Source organism: Larimichthys crocea, chromosome VI (assembly GCF_000972845.2).
Source record: "Larimichthys crocea isolate SSNF chromosome VI, L_crocea_2.0, whole genome shotgun sequence".
Classification (NCBI taxonomy): Eukaryota; Metazoa; Chordata; class Actinopteri; family Sciaenidae; genus Larimichthys; species Larimichthys crocea.
The window spans coordinates 24,071,051-24,091,050 of record NC_040016.1 but is presented as its reverse complement, the minus strand read 5'-3'; the positions used below and the strand labels follow the sequence as shown (position 1 = coordinate 24,091,050).

The 20,000-nt window shown below is 41.5% G+C and overlaps 1 protein-coding gene across 3 annotated transcripts in view; it reads right to left on the bottom strand.

The window, feature by feature from the left end:
* LOC104933232 (receptor-type tyrosine-protein phosphatase gamma) overlaps positions 1-20,000 on the bottom strand; it is a 369,578-nt gene that overhangs the window by 9,962 nt on the left and 339,616 nt on the right. For 2 of the 3 annotated variants that reach the window (XM_027279289.1, XM_027279288.1), the window contains exons 13-22: positions 19,793-19,946; positions 11,837-11,928; positions 8,226-8,317; positions 5,480-5,576; positions 4,531-4,613; positions 4,288-4,422; positions 3,507-3,641; positions 3,193-3,368; positions 1,403-1,538; positions 468-614 (exon numbers count right to left, since the gene is read on the bottom strand). In XM_027279289.1, coding sequence (XP_027135090.1) covers positions 468-614; positions 1,403-1,538; positions 3,193-3,368; positions 3,507-3,641; positions 4,288-4,422; positions 4,531-4,613; positions 5,480-5,576; positions 8,226-8,317; positions 11,837-11,928; positions 19,793-19,946 — 1,247 coding nt within the window. Of the gene's footprint in view, positions 1-467; positions 615-1,402; positions 1,539-3,192; positions 3,369-3,506; positions 3,642-4,287; positions 4,423-4,530; positions 4,614-5,479; positions 5,577-8,225; positions 8,318-11,836; positions 11,929-14,573; positions 14,673-19,792; positions 19,947-20,000 lie in introns of all 3 variants that reach the window. The other variant, XM_027279290.1, reaches the window with a different exon arrangement.

The following is a 20,000-nucleotide window of genomic DNA, read 5'->3' as shown; positions in this document are numbered from 1 at the left end:
TATTGTGATGAAATAACAGGTTAACCTTCCTGTTGCCAAGACTTCCAACCAACAGCCATCAAACACACAGACCAGATGATAAGATGTATAAGGTCAAATTTATCAGTAAATCATTTATAGAATCATTATTAACATTTTCACTTGCACCAGAGGAGCAACACAGCACTAGTCTCAATGAAACCTCATAATATATATCATTTTTAGTATCACAATAAAAGTCCATTGTCCATTCAACAGATATAATCATAACTGACTGATCTGAGGGGAACGTACATATAACTAGATAACTAAAACTATACTTCATAATAATTAATAATACTAACTAATAATTAGCTCAAAATCTAACCAGATAGGAGCAAGTGATATATAGAGTTATTGTTTTATGTGACAATGAATAAATAAGATAAAGTGTTTATCTTAAACATGCTAAATGTGGAATGAATAATAAATGGCATTGGTCTGTTCACCTTGAACTGTTTCTCCAGTCGTGTCCGGCCGCTGTGTCCTGGAGTTGTGATGCTGTTGAAGTAGCTGTGAAGCTGGCTGGCTGCCACTTCTGTCTCCTTCCCCAGAATGGCTTCCTTCAAGGCATCATGGATGAAGACGTACTGCTCCTGGATCAGTCAAAACGTTGACAAAAGACAATAGTTTAACACACAATTACAATTAAGTGTACCATTTTATATTTTGCATGCCTGAACCTGAGATTAAAATTGCATCTGCAGCTCGGTTATAGACGCATTTTTGTTTTTTCTTAAGATGTGAAATATGGTGTGCAGCATCACGGACATGAACTTTCCTCCCTGTGTGAGGATTAAAGCAAGTAAAATAAAAAATCTGTTTAACCACACACATATTCTGAACACACCCCCTTCTAAAAAGATCCATAATGGAATTTGGTTTAAAAGAATGAAGCATGTTTGGATTTTTTACTGGATATTCAGTTCATCTGACCACATTTTTAGAAAATTCACAGTTCAATTCACATTCATGCCCACCGGAGAATGAATTCTAGTGTTTCTTATATTTTTATTTATCTTTTTACCTCTAATTAATCTTCAGTACCACAAAATCTACTTCATGTTTCCCAAATGACTTTTTCCAATGTGGTCCTGTCTTCTAGTGCCTCAGTACATATTCACTTTGGAACAAAGGATTGTTACATTATGTATATGCATGGTGTCCACAGAAAAAAGTCTAATCATGATCCTTTGGTGTTTCCTCATTGCTTCAAATTCCCACTTGAAGACAATCTAATACATAATCTAGTCTGATTTTCTGACCCACGTCCCCGCGTCAGATGCAACAGCGTGGCACATGAACGTGTCTGTTGTCCAAGCTCTCATAACTTAACATGAGCCTCACAAACATTCACTTCACACACGGGTGCAGTTATACAAACCTCAGTCTGGACTAGGTAGTTGCGCTGGGTTCGTATGTGTTTGAGGAAGCCGAGTACATTAACTGTGCTCTTGTCTGTGATTTGCTGCAGCATGCTGTCTATGACGATGTACGTCCCTGTCCGACCCACTCCAGCACTGCAACACAACACAGGAAGACTGAGGAACAGCAGGAAAAGCCAGCGAGATGAAAGATGAGAGAAATTGGTTATATATGGTGAATTAGCATTCGGTGATTCCTTTACGCCTTTCTTACAGAGGTGACAGCAGAAAGCTGTCAGGGAATGAGGGTTTCAGACTTACATACATCCAGGGATATTGCAATTACATGGTGAGCGCCTTAAGTGCCTTTTCTCATGACATGCTTTTAATTCACTGCTATCCACAACATGCTTGCACAAGCGGTTTTCTACCCCGTGTGATTTGGTACTTTTAAAGTTAAATCCCATCATTTGTTATTCGTTGTTTTTCGTGGGTGGAGACATCAGTTTTTAATACCACAACTTGGCAGCTTCTGCCATCAATGTGTGTGTGAATGGGTGAACAAGGTGACAAGTGCTGTAAAAGTGCTCTGTGTTCTTGGTAGAAAAGTAGGATCAGTTTGAATAATAGTTAAACAAACCTTCTAACAAAGAGTGTGTCCTTCACGACCACTGTAGGTCCAGTAAAGAATGCACAGCAGCAGATTTTAAAAACCTTACATGGGACATTCTCTTTAAAGTTTCTATTACCGCTCATGTCATGTCAGACTGTGACTGTATATCAGTGTTGTCAGTTGTTCACAGACATGAGTGTAAATAAAATTGGTCCATAAAATAGTTTGACAGATCCTTTACAGGCCAATAGCCCTGTTACTGTGTGCACTCTCACATTGGGAACATTTCGCCTCATCCGTGATGAAAAGATTTTTTTTTACTGTTCAGAACTGAGTGAGTAAAACAAGGAAAAGAAGACTATGATTAAAAGAACAGCAGAACAGTAACTAAGTGTTGTTGAAGACATTCTACATTTCTACAAGTTGACAGCACGGCCACGATACAATTAACACCAGTGCTGTGCTGACATACTCAGGACTCAGAAGTTTCCTGTTGCTTTAAAGCAGCAGGGCAGCGGGGTGAATGTGAGGGCGTCTGTCTGCTCTGCTTCTTGCATAATGAGTGGGAGGATGTCTGTGCGTCTATGTCCTGCTACAAAATGGTAGTAATGAGTGGTGTGTCTGCAGCCACAGTGGTGAGGTAGTGTGACAAGTTATTATCGACCATCACAGTGCAGATGATAGCAGAGAGCTTCATACTCATTCCCTGGGGCCACAGTCAGCAGACAATTACCAGTAATTTCCCTGCCTGCCTTACTGTAAAATGCCCTTAAATACAAGCTGGCAAACTGTGACTGCTGCTTCAGTGATGCTGCTTCCACGCATCGCTGTGCTGATAGCAGCTGTGTAGAAACACGCTAAAGTGAAGGTGTGAAATCCAAAGCTGTAAGTTGATATCTAAAAATATCTGCCTAAAATACAAAGAATTTAATATGGTTGTAATATTTTTTACATTATTGATTCAATTGTTGCATAAACAGGGATTTGTAATCTCAGACTTTACACCATATTATCCACCACCTGGTCCTAAGAGGTTCCTGTTTGTTTCCTAAAAGCTTGTAAGTGTCAGTGTGTATCAACACTAAACAGTTTGTGTGTACAGTGACAACACAGTGTAACTGATCTAGGTGAAAGACAGATAGTGAACAGAGTGGTGAAGGACGTTACAGTGACGTGAAAGCAGTGTAGTGACAGTACCTGCAGTGGACAAGCATGGGTCCCATGTCAGGCATCTGGGCGGCTGAGGACCTGCGGACAAAGGTGAGGACGGGCAGGGTGTACTCAGGGACACCCATGTCTGGCCACTGGGTGTAATGATACTGGAGCACGGTCCGTTCACTCTGAGCCCGTGACTTATGGTTCCCCTTACCAGCCTGAATAGAAGAGAAGGTGAGGAGTAAAGGAAGAGATGACTGTTACAAAACCCGGCAGCTCACCCCCATCACATGGTGCAACGACCCCGACCCCACATGTGCCTTAAACTCTAAAGGTTCATTTGGGGAGTGCCTCACCTTTTTGACTTTAGTGTTGCGCAATGTGAAGCGCCGAACGGTATAGCAGGCATGAACTTTAGTGCTTTTCAGCGAGACTACCATGTTGCCGTACTCTTCGCTGTTCTCTGTTGGCCAGTACTGGTCACATTTCCTCTGGAGAACACACACACACACACACACACACACACACACACACACACACACACACACACACACACACACGTGTAAGGCATGCCAATTTTGTGAGTATGTGTTAAACCCGGAAACTAGCGAGGTATATTTATCAGGACATATTCAAAAGGGACTAAAATGAGATACAAATACATATGCTGCTCCGATGTATAACCTGCTCCCCTGCAGCTGCTTTACTACATTTGGCTGAAAGCCTTTGAAAACATGTCATCATGACGTTATGACACATTATTTACCTCCAAGTGAATGACGGAACCGATCCATGGACCGTTCCACAGTGGACAGTTTAACTTAGACATACAGTAACTACATTAATGACTGCTTGGACATGCCAGTGAGCCAGCATGCACGGTGCCAGGGCCCTGGAACCGGCTCACCGAAATGAAATTTAGCCATTTCATTTAGTCAGTTACACTGTGTTTGACGAGTCTAAATGTCTGCTATGACAAACAGCTACTGCTCAGTCCAAAATGAGGCAACTATTTTATCCTGAGAAGAACAGGGGGTTCTACTTTTCTACTCACCACATTACTGTGTATTTGAGTTTAACAAGTTCACAAGTACTGAACCGTTTTAGCATAGACTTTGTGTGCGTGTCAGAACATACCCGGCCTTTCTCCACTAAGTTGGTGATCATCACAATAATGCCAGTATTTTGCTCCCACACCATTCTCCAAAAGTCCTCAAATGTAGACTTCAGTGGTCCCTGGGCTGCAATGTAGGCTTTCGGCTTATTGTAACCCTGATGGATGTATAACAAAGAGACAGATTACTGGTTTGGTAACATGTGGCACATAGAAATGATACCACTGAAACAGACACAGTAGCTAAGGTGTCTCGGTGGACTCACATCCACATAGTTGGCATTGATGTAGTCGGTGTGTTTGGAGTCCTTCCCGGCCAGCGGCCTCAGCTTCACCCTGCTGTGGTCATCTGAGGAGGAAACAGAGCGGCAAAACAGTGAGTGTGTTTGTGTGACTGAAACCACGGTGAGAGCTAACCTTAACTCTCACCCGTAACACAGTGCTGGCCGTGTTTTGTTATTGCCTTTGAGTCCTGCCAAGGCACCTGCTCCAAAACGGGAAGCACATTAACCTTTGAGGTTGGAACAATGGTCAGACTGGGTTGTGGAACTTTTTACAGACAGCTGAACAGCATGGCACATGCCACCCTACCTACTCTACCACTCTGATGAACTCTGAGCAGCTTTCAGCCACAGCCATGTGAAATTATATATATATATATATATATATATATAATATATAGATATATATATATATATATATAGATATAATTATATATATATATATATATGGGTGGGTGGAGTCAGTTGATTAGTCTATTTAACCACTGACCACAAACTCACTGTAATGTTATTTTTTAACAAGTTAATATTCTGATTCTTAGTTTCTATAAAGAGCTGTTCATTTGCTTGTGTTTTATCTCTTCTCGGGTGCTTTCTTGGTGCAGGTGCAGTGTGTTGAGCTCATGGCCACCATAGTATACACAGCAGCTGCTTCACAATTGGCCAAAAAGATCCATTACTTACACACAGCAGAGAACATGTTCAGTGTGTAGCTGGGATCATCTGGAATGCAGTGCAGTAAAATGTGTGTGTAAAATGACATGAACCACACGGACTGGTTTGCAAATCAGTGCTTCAGTCTTTTAATGTCTTAACACATCATGCACATTCACTACAGCACTTTGCATTACAATAAGGGCAGAGTGTGTACTATATACAGTGCACGGTAACACAGTACAGGTATGCACTGGTGTGGTGTGGAGTGTGTACTCACAGGCCACTATGTTGATGTATCTGTTCTTGTGCTTGTTGTCAGGGTGGTTGGAGTGCTCTGATGTGATCTTCATATCAGCAGTGCACTGCTGAACCTCCTGGGGAAGGAAGGACACACACACACACACAGGCGCGCACGCACACACACAAACAAACCCCTGTGTCAGTTTGATATGTCTGTACATACTTACTGTATGGCAAGGTATCTTGAAAATGGCTTTCCACTTTACTTCTCACATTCAGCATACAGTAGTTTGTACTGTTGTTGTTGGCTGGTGTACCTTTAGGATGCCACATCCACCACTCGTGGCTGTCAGAAGTTTTTGGTCTGCCTCTGTTGCACAAAAGCTGCTGCTCTAGTTCGACCTGTTTGGGCTGATTCCAACTCCTTCATTCTCTTTCATTCCCTTTTACTCTTCCTAATCAGCCAGAGCAAGTGTTCCTTCCTTCATAGCTACTGTACCTTTACAGTACTTAAATAACATCATTTGTTTACTTTCTTGGCCTGAGGGCAACAGGCTGGAAAGTTGCAGTACTGTGCAATGACTAGCTCTTTCTAGTCATGGGCAGATTTAGACTGAAAGTCTATCTGGAGATCTTTTCTTGTTTATTTCCTATTTTTCTTTTCAGAATGATTCTCCTCTGTGGTCTTATGGCTGTTGCTTACGGTCCTAAAAATGACAGAGTGCAATTCTGGGCTTAGTAGCCTGTGAATGTATGTCAGTGTTTAATGTCGAGCTCCTGCCAAGCAAACAGCTGTTGGCTGCTAGCTCAGCATAGCCAACAGGGAGGCCAGGCGCTGGATTTGGCTCTGACCCCTCGGTCTCATTTCCTCTGGAGCTTTACAGGCCGACTGCCTTGTTTTAGCACTATTAAACATGGATTCATCATACTAATTGGGACGGGTGGGGGGTGGGGGTGTTATTTTGGGCATAGCAGGCTTCATGGTGAGTACTTGCGAGCAGATCAGGTTGCAGGCATGATGAGAAGAGATGGGATTTGACTGGAGATGATGTCATACAGACAGGTTATGAGAACAGCAGATGGCACACGGACGGGCCCTTAAACACACACACACATACTGTATATGTGCAGACACTTAAACACAACCACATGCAAACCTGCTATTTTAGACCATACAGTATGGTCGACTTCCTCTGTGAGAGTGAATTAATGGAACTCATGGTACATATAGTATCGTGTACTTTCAACGCGACCATAGCTTCCTGAACCTGTCCAAAAACAGGTTGTATTGTGGCATGAACACTATGTGAGTTAGGTGAATCTTCTTACTTTCTTCTGCTAAATATCTGAACGGCTGACGAATACTGAAAGATGCAGTCAGATGGAAGTCATACACCCAGCCCACCCACCATTAACACTTTCTGATCACCTGAGCTGTTGGCCTACAGACACTATTTGAGTAGCAGTACTGTGTAGACACAGTGGAACCCGCTGCTCCAAACCCCCCAGATGTTTAACTGGCTTCAGTATGCTGACAGCTCCAACCAGATGATTATTTTATTCACATTTTTCTTTTCCTTTGTCACCCATAATCATCTGTGATAGAGACAGGATGGGTGCCTTTACACCAAGCACATATTCCCTTCAGTATTATTTTACTTTGGCTGCATGACAACAGTGCCATCACAATGCAGATGAGACTAAATGGTGATGATTGATGGCTTGGCCTCCCTGACCACACTCTGTCAAAGGAGAAGAAAGTGGGGCAGCAGGAATGGAGAGGATGTGGGAGGAGGATAATTTCATTTGAGAAGGGGCTCCCTTCCTAAAGCACTTTGCAGTGTCTATTGGGCCTAAACCAGGGCATAGGGGAGAGGGGGAGGGGGCACATTTCTAGTGTGCAAGGGGGCTCTGTTTTCCCAATTAAGTCACTCATTCAAGGGGCCCAGCTCAGTCCAGCCACCTTTCTGCCTAGGAAGAGCATGGACCAAGAATGCAGAGAGACTAGAGGAAGACAAGCAAGATATTCTCAGAGAACAATTGCAGAATTGGGAGCCAGAGGCTGGTGTGATGAAGCATGCAAGGGTTATAACTAAACTGAATTGCCCATCACAGAAACTTCCATTTCGTTTTCTCTGTGATAACCATAATCATTCAGTATGCAGCCGTTTTTGTCTTCATTATCTCTTACTATCTGTGCTTTCAATATCTATTTGGTGTGGGAGTGTATTCAGGCAGCAGAGAGCCCACATCTCCTTCCCCTTCAAGATTAAATACATAGGGGAGCTCTTTGGAAAAAAACAATACCTTTAAAGTGACCGGCTCATTTTGAGTTTTCTCAGTGATGTATTACCAACACAATGCTAATCAAAGCTCGGGAATACACTTCTGATCTGGCACAGTGGACTGAGTCAGGTTCCGCGGCGTTAACCTGCTCTCGTACATGCTTTTATTAGTCAATCATAGCCTGGCCCTCATTATCTGATAGTGAGTTTGTTCATGTGGAGGTGTGTTTCTAATATGTACTGAAGGATTGGATCAGTCTGAAACAGGAATGAGCTGTCTATTTGCCTTGGCTGGTCTTTGCAATAGACTATGAATGATGCAAGCATCATTTCCAGAAAAGGAGCTCAGAAAAGACCAACTGTACTTCCCGTTACAGCTTGATGTGTAAGTAAGTGACTGTTTGCAGCTCAAAGATGCTGATATGTCAGTGCCGTGGCCATAACGTGTTGCTGTTATTGCAGTTCAGCATGTTGCACTTACAAAACTTTACCACTTACCTCAAAATCTTCGGAGAATCCATGTTGGTTGTTTGAGCAGAGTTCTGAGACATGTTTGATGAACTGCTTTACTGGAATGGCTTCCATGTCATCTGTGAACAGAAAGAGAGAAGCAGGATTAAACCATCTTCTTAGGAACAGTGCAGAACAGTTTGCACTGGAGCAATGCTCGATATTAGGGCAGCCTGTCCTTAACGAGGCTGTACCACACTACTGCCATTGTTTTGTTGAATCAATTCATCACTTAAAGCACAATCTCTGGTTACAGCTAAATGAGAGTTCAGGACAACCTTGCCAAGCAGGCCAGACTAATAGTACAACTCACAGGCTCAGTTTTCATATCACATGTTTGGCAGACTAATCTGTGATGTGACTCCCCTCCTTAAACCCCTAAACCTCATGAGCAAGTATTTAAATGAAGTGTTACATATATCAGCAGCTGCATGGTCGATGTATCACCTCCAACTGATTCATGAACTGAGTTTGGTGGTTTAGAAGATGTTTGATATTTCCAGAAGAATGCAGTGTAAAGACCAGTGACAGTCAGCAAGTGTGTCATCTGATGTCTGACTGTCAGTTAGCTGGTCCATTTAGCAGCTGATCACACAGCCTTCCTCTGTAAACGGAGATCCTCAATTGCAATGAAAGTATATTGTAGATGTTCAAACATCATTTCTTTCTGAGTTGACCTTTAAAACAGCAGTTGAAAAAATAATGTCACAAGTGGTAGCTGTGATGAACATCTCCAATTCCATGACAGCTGGGAATACTCCATATGCCATGTGTGATCCAATGAAAAGCTCCAGAACAATCAACAGGATGTTATAAAGAGAATGTTTGGCCAGCTACTGTTTGCAAAGTCAAGACTGGACTTTCAGTCTCCTTGTCATTAACACATTTTATAGTCAACTGGAAATGATGCCTGCCCGGCCACTAAACCAAGAAGAAGAACTAAAACAAGACAATTGTGTGTTGTGATTATGAATACTAATGCAGCCATTGTTTGAAACAAAATCATTGTGTTTACTTCAATTGTATGCAGTATTTTCTTTATGTGTCACCCTTTATACTCTGTCGAGACTGTTAGACACCAGTAAATCAAAATGCCAGAGTTTGGGACAAATGCTAACACCTTCACTCATGGTTCTAAGTGGTGCTTTGAGTAAATCCATTCTCTAGTAGTCTCTGCCAAGAATAATGCAAGCTCAGTAAAGTTTCAGCTGGATAGTTTTACCACAGAGGAGCAAACAATTAAAAACACACAAGAATGCCTGCATGAGCCAGATTTTGTTGTGATGTTTTGTTGCTTGTAGGGGCTTTTAGCGTGACAGAGCAGGACCATAGTGCATGTCTCAAACATTTGCAGCCTGTACAAACAGTTGCAAAGCGGTAGTCGTTCTTCAGACGCTGACAGCATAAAGAACTGAACTCGCCCCAGATGATTGGAACCCATTCAGTAAAAAGGATGCAAAAACATTATGCAACAGCTCAAACTCTCTCACAGCTTAGTCCAGTTTAGTCCTCATCAAATATTAGCAAGAGCATACATTAGCTCGCTCTCACTTTGTGTCTTGCTCTGTCCTCATTAAGGTATGCAAATATGTCAAAATGATATATTTGTGTGTCAGTAAACCCAGCAGCTGAGTGTTAAACGGAGTCTGTCAGAGTAATCTCTTTTTATTGCTTTGACATATTTTGCAGACTTTAACATAATCACTTAGACCATGGCATGTGCTGAATGTATTTGTTCCCAACAACATGCAGCAAACACAGGAAACAACCTGCTTGTATATAAAAACTCATCAGAAAACATATTCTACAATTGCTCCATCATCAGTCAGGGCAGTATTGTACAGCATAATGTTCCAGGATACTAAAATCCAACAATATATCAACAATATTCTTTCAGACGAAAAAAGATTTGGCTATGCACAGAAGTCTCCTGACAATATGAAAAACAATCTCAGACCACTAAGACGCTTTCCTCCAGAGCCTCTCGATCTGGCTCCTCTCGGTGTCCATTCAAAGAGTCAGAAAACAAGTTTTCACTAAAGGTGGCCGCGTCTTCAATTCAGGCTATGTGAATCAATTTGCATTCATGTTGTCTTTCCATTGACTTTGGATTAATGCTGCCTCTACCGTACTGAACGGCTCCACATTAGCTTTGATAATGTTTGTATTCTTTGATTCTCGCAGATCAAAGATCTTCTCTGATACGTTCCTATCTTTGAGAAAAACTTTTATAAAATCTAAGATAAAAAGTGCATGACACCATGTGCCCCAACTGTTTGAGTACTCTTTAGCAATTTATCAGTGCTCTTATAAAAATATAGGAAAATTATTTTTTTCCTTGTCAAAACTGGAGTCTACATTACCCAAAATGCAATTTTAACTGTTGACAGTGCAGTGATAGATTCTGGTGTGGCTACAGAGGTCTGTTAAACTCTTCAGACCCAACTGATGCTGACTCAAGTGACATCACTTGAGGTCAATAATTAGACTTCACACAGCTCCATCTACCCCTCCACAGTTTTTTTTTCATGTATGCCGTAGTCCTCCCCTTTAACGTGCCAAACAGTGAGTGTGACTTTCCATAGGTATCAATACCAAATAAGAAGCAGTGACAATCAAGAATGAAGTGACCTACAGGTCCTTGTGAAAAAGGAAATGTAAGACATTTGTAATGTTTTTTTGTCTGTGGGTGTCTTAAGTGGAAGGTTCTGTAGTAAGTGGCTGCTGCCTGCAGGTTTTAAATCCAGCAGAAGGTCTTAAAGAGGATTATGGGATGTGCGAGGCTCGAGGTCTGAGCTTACTGAGACAATTAACACAGCTAACATATGGTCGTACAGCACATCCCTGTCTGCTGCGGCATCCACACAGCGTGGCTGTCATGTGAGCAGTGAGGCTTATTTTCCAGATTTTTAGCCTTCAAAAGTCTGTAACGCTGCCTCAGCCATCAAAAACCTATCATGCCGCACTGATGTGAAATTTATGGTGAATACAAACAGGAGCTCAGTGAGCCGGTCTTCCTGCTGGGGGGTGGAACAGAGGCTCAATGGCAGACCCTCTTTTTGTCTGTGCTGGGCTCTGCCATGCTAGGCACACTGGCTCTGGTGTGAATGGAGACCTTTGGACTCAGCCAAGGTTCATTGTAAAGAGGTCCCACAAGCCTTTAATTGATTTGACGGGTTTGGATGCAAATCCTGGACCCGAGGACTAGAGCTGGACCAGCCAGAAAGCAGTTTGTCAAGGCTGTATACGTGTGTGTGTACAATTATTTAATGATGATAAGTATGAATTTGATTAATTAAAAATGATTGTATTAGTTTGCAAGTGTCCAACATTAGTGTACAACATTGATATATTGATCGATCTATCTATCCTGATCTACTCCAGCCTCAGTTTGGCTTATTGCTGCTTCAGTTTGGTCACTGGAAGATGAGCAGTGTGTGAGTGACCTTTGACCTCTGTTCTAAGACTAGCCCTGACCTACAACACCACAGAGTGGATGACCACCAAAGCAGCAGCAACAGTGGTCAAACAAACACACAAGGCCAGCAGTTTTTCAATTGGGATTATAAATGTGAGTGAGTGCTGTGGTTGGTTGTTACCTGGAATGGGGATGACAGGGATCGTCTCATTGGGTACAACTCTGGGTGAAGCGCTGTCTTCCACATAGAAATGGGCCGTCTGGAAACAGCGCCTGGCAGGAAGAGAGAATGATCATATTTTAACAAGTCTGTTATTTCACTGCTGTGACTAATTCACACTGTAACTGTCCTGTAATTCACATTTGAGGTCAAAAAACACAGAAAGGATGTCGTCTTTCACCTGAATGTGGAGGATACAATCTTTCTGTCCTTTGTGGTTTCTTTCTTTCTGTATCACAAAGGTCACTTACTGTTTAACAGTTTTAAACCATTTGTATCTGTCAGTGGTGAGTTTTAACTGTCACACACATATAATCATACAGGTGCAATCATTGTGGAATGTGAGATGATACACACACACACAAAGTCACTGTTCACCTTTCCTTGGATGTTCACATTATCCACCAGCTTCCTCATCCTTCACCAACAAGTAGGAACTGCTGCTCCAGCAATACGGATCTGATCCCTCACCTGCTTCCCACTCACACGTGTGGTCAATTGTGTTTGTGGACTGCACAATTGAGCTGGACATTCTATTGCAGAAACTGAACCTTTAAAATGAAACTGTTGACCTCAGTCCTCTGAGGGACACACCTTCATAGGCCATATCTTTCTATCTCACTACAAAGACTTTGATCCACTCTGTATAAAGTTAATCTTTGAGAGAGAGAGAGAGAGAGAGAGAGAGAGAGAGAGAGAGAGAGAGAGAATACTGATTTTAACACGGCAGTCAGCAGCTGAGAGTCCTTCTCCCCTTTAGAGTACATAGAGATGTCAGAAATGGACTTTGAACACACATGGTGTGCACACACGCAATCACACACCCAACACAAACACACACACTACAGGCTTTTAAGCTTGTCACAAGTAAGACCTCTCATGAACAGTGTCATATTTACCTGCTGGTTTTACAGTAAAGTGACTCGTCTAAATTCAAAGCATTATGTCTACTGAGTACACACACACACACACACACACACACACACACACACACACACATCTTGCTGAAAGACACGTTTGAAGTCACATGTATGTATGTATGTAGAGGCTCACGCACAGGGAAGCCTTCAGGAGGAGACGCTTCAGTGTCACTGTTTTTAAGTCTGTCAACTCACAAATGTGATGTTTTGTACCAGACTTTGAAATGGAAATCTGCATCGTGCATTTAGAGACGAGTTGAAGCTAAATGCAGAAGCAGAATAGGTGTCACACATCTTCTTTCAAAAGGTAAAAACAAACCCAGAGACAGACGGCAGACTACAGTCACATCCAACCGGCAGGCTGTCACAAATAAGGTCACAAAATCTTCAGACAATTTCTATTAATGAAACAAAAAAATAATAATACATATGTAAATTATTACATTTGAACAGATCGACAAGATTTTTTACCAAACAAGTGATCCCTTGATATCAAACTGACTGAGACAAGTCTTTCATTTGGGATTTGACAAAATCAGCACATCTATCTTGAAATGTTACTGCTGTCTTCTGAATGCTTCAGTGTACTTCATGAAGAGGATTTTATTTTGAAAGTCTGAAACCAGAAGCAACACTATACACACACATATCACAGTAAAACTGTATCTTGTTCCATGCTCTCAAAGTGTAACCTTATATGATTAATATGAACATATGATGTTCGTCTGGTTCATAAAAACCTGAATAAAAAAAAAAAGGTGTTGCTGAGACACCGCTGCATCAGACTTCTTTGGCTTGTGTGAATAATGATTTTCTGTGAGGAACACAGACATAAATAGCAAGATGTCGTAGTGGTGCAAAATCTCTTAGGCAGGAGGTCGGCATCTGTAACTTTGTGCACTGATGCAGCTTTTGAACGCAGAGGCAGCTTGTCTGTACAGAATTCACCTCAAAGCGCCAACAGACTGCTTATTTCAGTGTCTGTGTTGTCCCCTCGTGGCAGCTTGACGCTCTCAGCTACTGATGCACTTCTGTCATTTTGGGTTTGATGTTGTTGTTGCGTGTCATGGTTCGAATGACTCAAAAAAACACTTTGAAATTTTAGTTGTCGAAGCATGACTGAATCACATAGCTAGAATCACATTTCAAACTACCTTCACATTTCATGTGTCCATTTTGCTATCCAGAGTTTCTAAAAATTAAACTAGATATGCCAAAAAATGGATTTAGGTTGGCATTCTGAAGGCCTGAATGACCTGTATGTTGTTGAGCTCTTGTCGGGCATGCTGTGCTGCCAGAAGGAGATCAGATCAGTTACTACTATCACTGGCACCCTATATTACATACCTCCATTCTACCAACATGAGTAAGTGAAGAGATCACACATGAACATGAATTGTATATCAGTAAAACAGCGGTGATTTCACTAATTAGCAGAGATACAGAAACATTATTGATGCTGGTTCAGTTCTGTCATCCTGCAGCTTCACATAACCATCACATGACATGATAAAAGCATACACTCAGTACTGTTTGTGCATTTGAAATAAAACACACCTCCTGGCTTACACACTTCATTAATATTAAAAGGTTCAAATGAAGGAGTGCAACAACTACATGAAACTAAACTTACTGACAGTGTAGATAAGGACGCCCGCTGCTGTGTCTTTATCTACTACCACAACTTCTACTGACAACAACAGTTACAGTTAGTTACTCAGCACCCACTGCATCAATATGTCTGTGTGTGTGTGTGTGTAGAGAGAGACCCTCCCTACCTGTATTTAACACAGAGCAGAGAGCAGAGAGCGTTCATCCTGGTGAACCAGCAGAGGAGAGGGAGCAGACGAGCTGCCACATGCTGCTGCTGACATGAACTGAGAGCGTGTGCACAGAGACAGAGGGACAGAGGGAGGAAGGACAGAGGGAGGAGGACGGCTTTCCTAACAAGGCATGAAGGGGGCTGTTCCCTCTCTGTGACACACACACACACACACACACACACACACACACACACACACACACACACTCGAGCCACTTCCTGGTGTGAGACAGCTGGTGTCATGATGCATTCAAGTCACATGAGACAAAAGTTGACAGAATCATGCTGTGGTTCAGAGAAATGATGTCCCAGTTCTTCGCTTTGTTTGCTTCTGATCATCTTCTTCACACTCTGGGATTTGGGACAGGCTCAGTCAGTGATGCTCTACTCTAGGTCTCTGTGTGATTCTTTAGTGAGAATAAACATGCTTTTCTTTTTTATTCATGTGACAAAATAATCTGAACTCTGTTTATTAGTGTTTAACATCTTAACACAAACAGCTGGAAGAACATTTACTGATACTATTATGGAACATGAAACATCTGATTAAAGAATATGGAAAATATAATAGAATATAAGCATTCAAAAATCACTTGCCATATCCTCTGTCATGGCATATACCATTGTATTTGTCTCTGTATCTGTTCTATGTCCCACTGTAATCACTTCATCACACAAAAAAATAAAAATAAAATAAAATAAAATAATAATAATAATAATTATTATTATTATTTAAAAACATGTACTTACTTTAATGTTTCCCTTTCAATTTACAACTGATCACATGTGCCATATAACATAAAAAAGTTGAATGCTAAAAATATAGCAATAGCATGTCATCCCACTGTCCATGACATGAACACTGCACATGTCCTAGGACATCAGCGGGTGTAAATGCTGCATCAAAATGTGAGCTGAACCTTGTCTTCTGTTTACAACTTTATATTTACCTCTTTCCCACAGGACCTGAATGCAGCGGAGCAACAGTTTGGGTAATGAGGGCAGTACTAACTGCCACTAGAGGGCCAACAGCACTGCAGCAGGGGCGGAGTCCTGGTTGTGACTTGAGCTTTGCTCTACAATAGGATGAAATACCCCAACACAACCCCAGCACCTGCTGATGCCCCCCCAAAGATGCTATGTTCCAACTGGTCAAAGACTTTCCATGAGGAGATGTTAGAAACTGATGAATCCAACAGAAAGTGGCTATCATGAATACATTTTGGGCTTGTGATAATAAACCAGACAACTGCTAAAATAAATTGTATGAACTATTGGAGCACAAATATGAGGGAATGAGTTAGAGTTATGAGTGTAAGACTTGCATGCATGCCTAAACAATATGCAAATACAGCCTACGTGCGTGGTAACGACACTTCACACCGTTATACTGCTGAATATAAAATCTAGCCCAATATGCAGTGAATTTATATGGAAGCCACATTTAAAAAATATTCATTTCAAGGCAGCATTTAAAGGAAGGAGCAGTGTGTGGGAATTAATGGGAACCCCCTCCACTCACACTCCTCTTCCTAGCATCAAGAAAAAAATAGAGAGAAATGCTAAAGGCCATCTCTAGAGAGCATTTTAAGGATGTCCATTCTAGGCTACTGTAGAAACATCACCTGGTGGATATAATGGTTCTTATTTTATAGTTATAAATATTATAATCTGTAAGTATCCCTCAATTTGATACACTGTACCTTTAAGATCAGCGTTTTTCTAATTGTATGATGTTTATACCTTAGAATAATGTAACTCATATCCAGTGTTCAGTGTTTTATTCTTTATTCATTTTATTATTATTGTTCCAGCCTGTCTCTGTGATACTCTGTTCTTAGAAGTACTCCAGGCTTCTCCTGGGTGTGCCACGGCCTTCCCTTGAACTCATGAAAAATCCTTCCTGTAACTTGAATCCCACAAATGAACTGCTCCATTATGTGTGGGTGTTCCACTGCTGCCGCATAATAAACAAGATAAGGCCTCGCAACAGATTCACCACAATGATCAAATGATCATCTAGTCAAACACGAACATTTGAGTTATTAATGAATATTAGATTTGGACATTGTGGCTTCTGACATAACAGTTGTTTGGTTCATTCAAACGTTGAAAAACGTCAAACGTGTCTAGTCTGAAGACTGAAGAACTGAACCAGGGTCAGCTCCCTATTAGGGCTTTTCTGTGAGACTGACAGAAATGTTGTCTGCTGCTATTGTCAGACGTAGCCGATACTGCACATCATCTGTTGAAGATACACCTTTAACTGGGTGTAATGGAGATTCACTGAGTCAATCCAAGCCAGCACACATGTATGGGAGCTACATGAGTTTCCTTCATGAGCATGGAGGATGATTTGTACATTTGGAGGGAACTGGAATACCATTGGCCTGCATGTAAAGGCAAGTTTTTATCAAGATGCTGCACAAGTATAGCCACAAAAGTAATGTATAAAAGTTACCATTAACTAGTGTTAATGTGTAGAAGCACCCAACCCTGACCTCCATGACAGGTGGTGCAACATTGTTTGTTACTCTAAAACTTAAACGCAGGTTGTAAGTGTTTGAACAAACACAGTGTCATTCATATTGTACAACACTGAATATGTTGTCAGCATCATTAATGCTTTTGGTGCATGTCAGACATCACAGTGACACAAAACAACATTACCTCTGCTCAGCTGACAAATGAAAATGGCACAACTTCAGTTTATAACATAATAACGTGAGTGTTATTAAGTCAGTTCAGTGTGTGTAACAGATGCTTCTACCCAGTTTCATTGTTAGAAAATATTAATCAGTCCTAACAAGGTCGATTAACACCTTTCATAGAAAACTAGTCTTTATCAGGACTTGGTCTTGTCTTTCTGCCTTAAAAGGAAATTATTTCTGAAAAGATAAATGTAGTTAATTTGCGGGTGTGATTTGAATATATAAAAAGCTTATTAACTCAGCTGAATATTATCTTGAAAACTTGTTTTCTCCTCATAATAGGCCACCCTGGAGGTTTCAGGTAATGCTCTTTGTGGGTTTTTATCGTTTCATTAAGCTCAGCACGACAAAAGATTTGGTTGGCATCCTCTGGCACCATCACTCCGAGGACAAATTCACACTCGCTGTGACTTTCATCCATAAAGCCATAAAGCTGTGCAGTATACAGTGCTGAAAAAATGAAGAATGGAATGACTCAGCATTCGCACAGAGTCTCACCTCATGTATTTACAGTGAAAGAATCCTTTTGCAGTTTGCACACATGTAATAAATTCTAGCAGAGATGATGCACAACACATGGAGGATATTTTCATTTGTTGAAGTTATGTGGCTCAGGTTTGAATACTTCACAATACAAAAGATTTGGACAAAACTGTGGATACCTGATACATTGATGAAATAACTGTACTCTTAACAACTGTGCATTACATTTAGGGGACGTCCTGCTATTATATGCTGGTTCACAGTCATTGGGACATTTAATGGAACTAAGCTGGTTTCTTTTCTGCTGTGAGAATTTTAAATATTTGCGGTGGAACCAGTGCACTGCCGTGTATGATGTGTTGCTTTCTAGCCTTTTTTACTATCTTGGCCACTAGATATCTATTCTTCAGTGCTCCCTCTGACAGGTTTAATTTTCAACCTATCATAACTCTGCATGTATCATGACTTAATATTAATAGGCATGTGGGACAAACTTTGAATAAGGTTGCTTATGATCTGCATTTAGATAACAAATTTTAAGATTTTTTAATGCATTTTTTATATCTGCAATGTTGTTTTTTCTCAATTAATATTTCTCATTTCAAAAAGTTGAATGAGGGTGTCTTAAAAAAATAAAATAAAATAAAAAAAAACAGATATTTACTCTCCATAACATTTGAGCATGTCACTATTTTAACCAATGATTTCACTAGAGCAATGCTTGTTGTGTTCAGCATCTTGATACAGATGAAAGGCAAGAGAGGTTAAAGAGTTTCACTCAATGACAACTCTCTCACAGTTTCGGTGGCCACCGGAAATGTTTCTGACGCACAGCAGCTTTACTTCAGTGGCCAGTTTTTCCATCCTCAGTATCTCTAATTTACCAAGTTTGGTAATGACAGCATTGACAGCACTGTAGGTGGGGGATAAGTGATGTCTGAGGCCTCGTCCTCTGTTGACTGAAGGTTTCTCTACTTTTACATAGATAGCCTCAAACCACCTGTCTTCCCTGTCCAAGATGCAAACATCATTGTCATTAAGGCCATTCTCTCTCTCTCTCTCTCTCTCTCTCTCTCTCTCTCTCTCTCTTTCTCTTTCTCTCTTTCTCTCTAATCATCGGACACAATTCAAATTAAACTTCTTTGTGTCATTATTTTGCATCATAAATTGCAAACCACACTCAGATTTAGAAGCCGGTACATGAAATAAACAAAGTAAATCACACACACAGGTAGATGATCAGAGTTCAGGCCATGAATCCACCTGGACAGTCTCTGCTTCAGAGACATCTCAGGCTGTCTGTGGAGGTTTGACCGATCTGAGTGTCTGATTGGCGGCTGGAGTTGAAAAATTGAATCTGGCTCAACTTCTCTCCCGGACACCGGCGATTTTTATTGCGGCAACGCCTGCGTTGCGGGCTGCCGGAGTGGAATGCATGACCCTCAGTGAAATGAACTGAAAATCGCCGCCGGCGTCCGGTTTGCTTGTCTCTGTCTGAACGCCCACTAAAGGAAACAAGGGACCCTGAGTCAACAGAGGAGGAGGCCTCAGACATCACTTATTTTTAGTTCTTTCATCCCTCCTCAGGAGACTGAACAGCACTTCACACTTAGCCTCATGGGCCTCTAATGACCATCGGCCACACCAGATCTCAGGTGACCTGAATGACTGTTGTTCACACAGACCTCAGGTGACCATCAACGACCCTGATGACAGTTGTCACACAACAATGAACACTAACGAACTAAGTTAACAATGGGCTGATCTAAGAGCTTTCCTAGTATAAATACAGACTCCCCACCAGTCAGTCAGAACTGAAGAAGCTTCTTGGATGAGAGGTGAAACGTCTTCACAGATCTACAAACAGTCCAGTTACCCCAGACTAAACCTTTTTGAAAAAAGCATCAGGTACAGAACCTTCCAATAAACCTTTAGTCAACCACCAATTAAAAGCAGTAAGTGATGGTGTTGTTGTACCCACCTCCAGTAGACAAGCACAGCCAGCAGGAGAACGAGACAGAGGAAAGTCAGAGCTGACACCACCACAAGAGGCACCAGCCACTCCACACGGCCCAGCCCTGCCCCAGAGCCAGGCCTCCCCTGGTGGGTCATGTTGGTCGCAGCACTGGGACGGTCTGGAAGAAAAAGAGAAGAAATGAATCGGTGGAAGAAATCAACAGTCTATAGAC